Source organism: Schistocerca gregaria, chromosome 2 (genome assembly GCF_023897955.1).
Source record: "Schistocerca gregaria isolate iqSchGreg1 chromosome 2, iqSchGreg1.2, whole genome shotgun sequence".
NCBI classification, from domain to species: Eukaryota; Metazoa; Arthropoda; class Insecta; order Orthoptera; family Acrididae; genus Schistocerca; species Schistocerca gregaria.
In genome coordinates, this window is record NC_064921.1 from 69,175,437 (window position 1) to 69,183,795 (window position 8,359).

General features: G+C 41.9%; 1 protein-coding gene across 1 annotated transcript; it reads right to left on the bottom strand.

Annotated features, from left to right (window-relative positions):
- Positions 1 to 1,865: 1,865 nt before the first annotated feature.
- LOC126336337 (protein charybde-like) lies at positions 1,866 to 6,939 on the bottom strand. The gene is made up of 4 exons (XM_049999902.1): positions 6,272 to 6,939; positions 4,151 to 4,388; positions 3,608 to 3,763; positions 1,866 to 3,489 (listed from the first exon to the last, which is right to left on the bottom strand). The coding sequence occupies exons 1-4, from the start codon at positions 6,522 to 6,524 to the stop codon at positions 3,405 to 3,407; spliced, it is 732 nt and encodes a 243-aa protein (XP_049855859.1). The 5' UTR covers positions 6,525 to 6,939; the 3' UTR covers positions 1,866 to 3,404.
- Positions 6,940 to 8,359: the final 1,420 nt, after the last annotated feature.

The window sequence follows — 8,359 nt, forward strand, 5'->3', positions numbered from 1 at the left end:
GCTATTCCCACCATCATTACGAGTTTACCACTATTAGAGCCCTCTTGACTATATGTTTCCAAAGGATGTTTCAAAAGAACTCCCCCTTTTTTGTATATTTGTTACATAATCCATCAATCACCATGTACTAGTATATTTCTTGCAGTACATATTATTTACTGAAGCATTTTGACCATTAGATACACAGGCATCACGATGAAGCTGTTGTCAAAAAATAAATCTAAGCCAAGTGGGCCTATACCTGATGCAATCAGTGACTGTCTTTCGTCTTTCCCTTCATCCCCCTCTCCCCCCCCCCCCCTCCCGCTCTCATGCCGTGCAGTTGTGTTATTAAAAGCCTCGCCAGCTTCAGAATACAGTATTAAAGTAAATTTCTTTTTAGTCTTCATATAAGTCTGTTTTATATCAGAAAAAACAGTAGATAAACTGATATGCCATAGTAGACTCATTAAGAAACAAATTTTCTGCTTGGAGCACCCTACTTGTTTTAAGACTTTCTTCAGCGAGCAGAAGAAATCAATGACTTTCTCAGCAACCTCCAGTTAGATGGTACATTCATAGTGTGTGGACATATTTCCTCTGGAATTTTTAAATAAGCAGATGGGATTTTTCTGTAAATGCTGAAACATAGAGACAGAAAGGTGGAAAGACAAGTGGAAAGTCAGCTTACAGTTAAGAGATATCGTTAGTCTTGACCAGCAAGAAACGATGCAGTGTTCTGTAATTTTCTTTTCACATATGCCTCATGCGTTTAAATGAAATGATACGCATTGGTAATATCAGCACGTTTCATCACTGTTACACTTTACTTGTCTTCTGTTACTCAGTATAACACACGGAAAATGAAGTTTTTCCCTTTCCAAATTATTATTATTTTTTCATTAAAGTCTATTCCAATTGTTTGTCAGTTAGCCGGCCAGAGTGGCCTAGCGGTTCTAGGCGCTACAGTCTGGAACTACGCGGCCGCTACAGGAACAGGTTCGAATCCTGCCTCAGGCATGGATGTGTGTGATGTCCTTAGGTTCAGTCGGTTTAAGTAGTTCTAAGTTCTAGGGGACTGATGACCTCAGCAATTAAGTCCCATACTGCTCAGACCCATTTTTTTTTTCGTCAGTTAAATTTTCATTCAGAAACATATTGTTTACTCTCTCTGCTGGAATGCTATACAACTTCTCTTTAATTATTGGTAACAAGCTTTGTTTCAGATATGTGAAGGAAGAACCACTGGGGAATAATGTACAGGTCCCCAAATGTATTATCATTACTCTGTAGGTCTCATATATTAGATTGAACTCTCCATAGTGCAACACACAAAAGATGTGAATTAACTGTTTCAGTTGCTTTGACTAAGATTGCTCTATCCTGTCTACATAAATTTTAAAGACTCCTGAACTGTGATTACTAGCAACAATAGTGGAGTACTGTTTCTCTGTCATAAAATGAGAACTGGAGAATCAAATGAAGTACTCCAAATATATGAACTAGTAACATTCATTTGATAAATTTAATCAAGATTTTATGTTTGAGAAACATTAAAATTCAGAACAGTGTCTCAGAAATTGCTACTTTTTCAGATATTCTGGCATCTTTACAAATCTGTTGCTATTTTTTCAACTATGCACACATTGACCAAACATAATTTCATACCACATCTTTTAAACAATTAAAATATTTACTTTCTTAGAAGCTGTCAGAAAATTCAAATAGCTTCTTTATTTAAGCTACAACTCTCTTTCTCTCTAAATGTAATTGTCACACTAGCTTTATAGAAGTTTCTCCAACTCTTGCAAAAAAAAATTAAAATCACCAGGAAAGAAAGGGACAGGAATGGAAAAGGAAATGCAAGTAAATAACCAACACAACAGTTGCAATAAAGAAAAATATTTAATATTTTTCAAATATGAAGTGGCATCATAGTATAAAATCATATTCCACTGGAGTCTATTTTAACAAACTCTTCTATACATGAAAGACTACAATCACTAAAAAGATCTTACAAAATAAAATGCATGATGATGAGAAAATGTATATGGTATTGTGAAAAAATACAAACAAATACTGTTCAAAAATGATGAAAAAGTACATGAACAATGAACTGATTCTATGAGCTGAAAGCTTTGTACATTATAGGTTGGAGGTCCCCCAGTATCCAGTCAAGTAATCAGTTATTGAAAAATCACAATTTTGACAACAGCTCCAAAAAAATTTGACAAATGCTAACACATGAAAAATCACCAAGAATTTCTGATTACTTTTTCTTATCATCATAATCACAAAAATATCTCACCAGCAAACACTGTATATAAGAGAACATATCACATCGTTTAGCTTTAAAATATAAAATTTATCTGCATGGATAAATATATATCTTTAATATAAATCATTTACGTGACTTTTTTAACTGCCAACTTTTCCTTGCTTCCAAATATACAAAATGTTTAAATCAGATACCTCTCATTTCACAGTTCTTTGAGCTCAAATGAGCAAATGATATATGAAGCAAAAATGAATATATACAAACAAATCACAAAAAATTAATTTTGAAAATAAATACATCCAACTAGATAAAGATCTGTCACAAATGAGTATGTATCTTAAACATTTCATATACATAAACAAATCTGAAAAATGAACAAAATAATGGAAGACAAGGATAGTTAAAGCAAGTTTATCTTACTGTTATCATTTCATTTACTGATACAGTAAACGTAATGAGCAGCAAATAAATTGAAAGGCAATTGATGTCAGTGCCACACACCAAAAACCACTTTGCACTACCAAACAATCAGATCACATTATGAGGAAAAATTGCTTTTTTTAGTGTGATGAAGGGTTCTATATCAGTACATCAGAAACTGTTTAATTAAAATATGGTGCTGTAGAATACAGAAAAATTCTAGAACATCTATACTTGAAAATTTTTGAACATTACTTTAAAACTATGTCTATGTTTAATTATAGGTATTTGTTCATCACACTTTAATCACATGCAGATATTGCTGTGGCTATCAAGAGTTTCGACACCACAATGACACAGTACATCACAATCTCCCTTATTTAATTCGTCACCAGTAAGTACTGCAGGTACACTAGTATTTGTAATCGTATTAATCACCCAGTTTCTTAAAAGTTACATTACATCTTGACCATTAGTAACAGCTATAAAAATTACTACTAATGCAGATCTTTTGAAAATAGCACTATGCATTATAAGAAAGACAATTCTCATAAACTGGACACTAAATTCTGGCCAGCCCTACCCAATAAAGCTTTATCACCTACTCGCAATGGAATTAACTGGGTGAGTGTTATCTGGTGGGATCCTCCCAGCATTAGTAATTTGTGGCCCTGAGTGGGGGAGAAATCAGTCTTTGCTCTCATCTTGTATATATGATCACACTCCCCTACTCTGAGTAGGAACGGAAGAGTTTCTTCTTGGTGAGTGTGAAGTCCCGGCTGATCATTATTGTGCCACGCCGCGCAAGATTCCTGGAAAAATACAAAAGCAACACCAATTTAGTTTACAGCTCGCAAACACGAAACAGCAGATATACAGTATTGGTGTGGCCAGAAACAGTGGAGATCACACTAAGTAGGTGGTACTCACTTGAGAAACTGTGGCAGTATTGAATGCCAGGAACTGCAGTCTTGTTTGAGAGTCAAGAAGAGCTCGAACGTCGAAACAGTGCTGGGGTCGCATTTCACTGTTCCAATTCGCCTGCATTCTTGGTCCGTCTCGAAATTAATGAAAAGTGTGCAGCCTCTGTAAAGAATAAGAGACACGGTCCATTAGTTTAATACTCACAGATCAAATTAGAAAATATGATGACACTGTTATTGGATAATTATGAAGACCAAATCTTCAGTAAAACTTGAAATGTAATGATTGCTGAAGGCATGAAAGATAATAAATGTTACCAACACTAAAGTGAATTATGATAATACAATAATGACAACATGACGAGCGGCACAGAAGCAACTTCTTTTTCTGATGAATGTTTTGTTATGAGGCGAGTGATAAACTAGAAACTTTCAAAAGTGTGCCAATAATTCTGTAACGCGCGCCTGTTGCCGGCTGTCGTGCGACGCTCGTCAAGTGTCACGACAGTCGATTGTCTGCCGCTGGCCAGAGATCTTAACTGTTGCTCACCTGAGTCCGCAAGGCTCGCTGTCGGCCTGGTGCAGGACGCAGCGCGCGACGCGGGGCAGCAGATCGGCGGGCAGCAGGACTTCGCTGCGGGACAGCTGAGCGGTCTTGGCCGCCCGCAGTTCGGCCTCGAGCCGCCGGGCCAGAGCACGCACGGCCTCCGCGCCCTCCTCGTCGTCGTCGCCGTGCGATTGCGACCACCACTCGTCGTCCGCGTAGTCGGGGCTACTCCTCTCCTCTCCTGCACACAAACAAAACACAACTCATGCATCATCTGTTGGCAACGACATTACTACCAAAGCTAACAAAATTCGCATAAAAAAATTATTGCAAAATGCATATTTCACTTTCAACGAAAAATATCCAACCTTCGTAAAAAAAAAAAACATAACAAATTTCATCAACACGACATGTATAAAATGCAAACAGAGCACACTTTTCTTCCTTTTTTCCATACACTATAAAAAGTATTTTTCACAAGCAAAAAAGTGATAAAAAGTAATTAGATAATGGATCTCATAAACCGAAGCTATTCAAAATTAGCACCTTGAATGTTGCTGATTTAACCTCGAAATGAACAATGTAGCTTTTCAGAGATATTACTCTACAAGCGGATTTAAGTAGAACTAATGCAAAAAGTTGTACACTGAGTGCAACACACTTTTTTGTAAACCTCTAACCAATGACATTTACTACACTTTCCTTGCAATTTAGGCTCAGTTTTATAATATTCTATGATGCTGTACAAACAGGGGAGAACGATTTTCTAAACGGCTGTTAAAGGTAGGCAAACGAATCACTGCAAAATATAATAAGATCGAACATTCCTGACGTACCTCTGATTCCTGAGAATTTGCCGGTAACCGAACACGTGAGCACTTCCATTTCGGCCAGCTTGCGTGCGCGTTCGAACAGCCTGCGAAACCGTCAACCGCCGGGTCCCTTTCGAAGAGATGCAGCTTTCCGGCTACGGAGCTGTCCGCAAAACAGCTAGCACCCTCCGTGTCCTGAGCAACGGCACCGACTGAAGCTTCTCCGCTCAGCTGGCGGCGTTTTCAAGTAAGAGCTGCCAACTCCCCCCACCACCGCAGCGCCCCTCCCACCACGCCACCTAACCGGCTTGGCAACAGGCCTACGTGACCGCCGTCGGGTGGCCTCGGAAATCTCCGCCGCGCTTCGCCTGCCGCCTGTCAGGGAGGGGGAAACTCAAACCGGCCGGCTTTTTGCTTCTTTGTTCCAAATAAATTCGATTTGAATTGACGCCGTTAATTTTTTTTTTAACGTAAAGCCAGAAGCAAATTTACAACCGCAATAGCTTCGCGAGAATTAGAAGTACGGCTGATAGAAACGGTTATCAGAAAGTATTTACATTTTCCTGCGAATTTCATAAGACAGTTCCAAGCCGGATCGCTGTCAAAGCTGCCTGAGTTTAACTTCCGATGGTCGGTATATGACAATTGCAACATCGCGTTAAACAGGAATATTACAAATCGGATTTTTCCTTAATGCAAAAATAACTTGTAATATCATGTAATAGTTTCGAAGTCAAATGACAAAACGAATTGAAGCGAATTAAGTCTGGAGTGCATGACTATATGTTATAGAATTTTTATGGTGACGCACTCTTTACTTAACCTTTGTCAATTTACTGGGCAGAACAGGAGAAAGAACTGAATAAGTAGAGGAACAATTTTTACAATAAGTTTCCAGTTCTAAGGATGATTTCGATCTACGCTAAAAAAAAAACCAGTTGCTAAAAATGGTATGGTTCAAGGCGACTCAAAACCGTGGAAAGGGCACGAGAAAATGACTTAACAAAACTATACACTCTGAAACCGAAAACTTTCGTTATTTTTAAATTGACGACAATCGCCTAATGGCCAAACTTGGAAGGGTTTTAGGGAGAATCAGTGAGCTGATAAGCATTTTCGCGATTACTTTTCTCTGTGAAGTTTCGAAATGCTTTTGCTAGGAAGTGACATGAAGGAAGATAGGAACAAGGGTTGCACATATCGGGGCTGAATTATTCATCGGAGCGGTAAGATGAGGAAGATAAGGAAACGGTGGTCACTCGGTATCGGCTTGTCACCGCTGTCAGTCCGGCGTTGCTGCAAATAGACCCACCTGTGTAGTTGGAGAAGTCAACAGTGACTGGGCAGGGTAGAACCTCCATCGTGACAGGACTTGGAGAGCTGACAAGCGAGAAAGGAGCCGGCCGGCTTCTTCTGCCTTGTCTTTCAGTCTTGATTCTGCCTGTGCCTCTGCTAATGACAGCAGCAGCAGCAGCAGTGCCTGCAACGGCCGAGCTGTTACCCCAAAGCAGCTGACGACCACCCCCGAGCAACTGACGCCGGCCCGGCTCAGCTGTTCGCATCATATGGAGCCATCCCCTCCACCGACGCGGCGGGCGCTCGGCAAACTCCGCTGCCGCTCGGCTCCGCGCGATCGTTGCCAGAGGCGAAGGGTGCCAGGGGAGGGGACGTGCATCAATCTATACAACTGTGGGTTCTCGGGCATGTTTTAGCTTCGCCTTTGTGTGTATGTGTATGTGTGTGTGTGTGTGTGTGTGTGTGTGTGTGTGTGTGTGGGGCGAGAACCTGGTGGGGGCGCATAGGCAGCTCGGAAGAGGGAGACAGAACGCTCCGACGGAGACGGTGTTTCATTTCCTTTGTTGTCACCGAAGCGGGACGGTGTCGCTGTGATCCATCACGCTCGCACTACTCGATCGCTGGCCTAGGCCCCGCCTGTGGCTTAAACACGGCAGGGCCCGGCTTAGCTCAGCTGGGGACTCGCTCCGAAACACGGCTCTTTGTTCTCCCTGTTGGAGCGAGCTTCCGACATCGACCGCTAGGGGCGCTGAAGTGGGGGCCCCTGCTACCGGCCGGCCGGCGTTCTCCGTGCTGCAGGCACCGGGCTGAAAGGCAATTTTCCAAGTACACGAATAGTGCGCCAGTGGCCTGAAAGCAATTTTATGCGATCACCACTGCAAGTTGCTAGGAGAAGCGGGCGTGCTCCAAATACGAGTCGCCCTGTGCTTGTGCGTCGACGAGGATGGGCTTCGTGACCGTTGGCAACCGGCACCACCGTGGAAGCACGGCAAATGGTTACTATAAACTGCGAGGCGAAACACAAGTTCGTGTTAGTTCAGCGCTTTTGTCAGAGCTTGTGGGTGCGTAGACTACTGACGGGGAATCTGAACGGAGTGCTGGTTTTGTGAGTGTGATTTCTGACGGACGCATATTTCTGTTGTCAGTTATAGGGTTGACGCGTGAAATGCATTGTTCAACTGTGTGTGAAACCTTACGGGACTTTACTGCTAAGGTTATCAGTCCCTAAGCTTACATTCTACTTAACCTAAATTACCCTAAGGAGAAACACAGACAACCATGCCTGAGGGAGGACTCGAACCTCCCCGGGACCAGCCGCACACTCTATGACTGCAGCGCCCAAGACCGCTCGGCTAATCCCGCGCGGCGAACTGCATTGTATTAGTCTTTCGTAATCGGAATCACTCTCTTTCAAAATCAGTGAAATCGATCGGTTCTGACAGCGTCATCAGTTGCGAAAATAATAATCGATTATTCCTAATAGATAAGCAGCATAGTTTCATACTGTCGAAATTTGTGGGAAATTTAAATATAGTGCCTAATGCTATTTTGTACGCGACTGCGTAGCGAAACGTCAGTCTGAATTCGCGTCCGACAACAATTCGCTGGCTGTTGTGATCGAGCGGTTCTAGGCGCTTCAGTTCGGAACCGCACTGCTGCTATGGTCGCATGTTCGAATCCTGCCTCGGACATGGATGTTTGTGATGTCCTTAGGTCAGTTAGGTTTAAGTAGCTCTAAGTCTAGGGGCTGACGACCTCATAAGTCCCATAGTCCTTAGAGCCATTTGAACCATTTGACAACAGTTCATATTTTACGTGCTTAAATCCCTACCAATTTCTGAATGGTTTTCGTTGTTGGAGCTGACTTTTATGGCTCGAAATACAGTACAGTAAAGCTTGACAGTCCAAATCCAGAGGTCGTTTGCATCGACTCCCGACGTAGCGTTTTGGTTTAGTGTTTCAAGGTTGCCACAGATCAACCTAGGCTGGTTGCAGGCTTATGTTCTGAGGACGATAGGTACATATTCAAAATGGTTCAAATGGCTCTGAGCACTATGGGACTTAACTTCTGAGGTCATCAGGCCCCTAGAACTTAGAACTACTT

Bases quoted from the DNA above. Each gene is read 5' to 3' on its own strand.
- LOC126336337 (XM_049999902.1), bottom strand. From the start codon at position 6,524: ATGATGCGAACAGCTGAGCCGGGCCGGCGTCAGTTGCTCGGGGGTGGT. The intron at 4,389-6,271 runs GTGGGTCTATTT...GTTTGTGTGCAG, and splicing joins TGACTTCTCCAACTACACAG to GAGAGGAGAGGAGTAGCCCC. The intron at 3,490-3,607 runs GTGAGTACCACC...GTATTTTTCCAG, and splicing joins ATACTGCCACAGTTTCTCAA to GAATCTTGCGCGGCGTGGCA.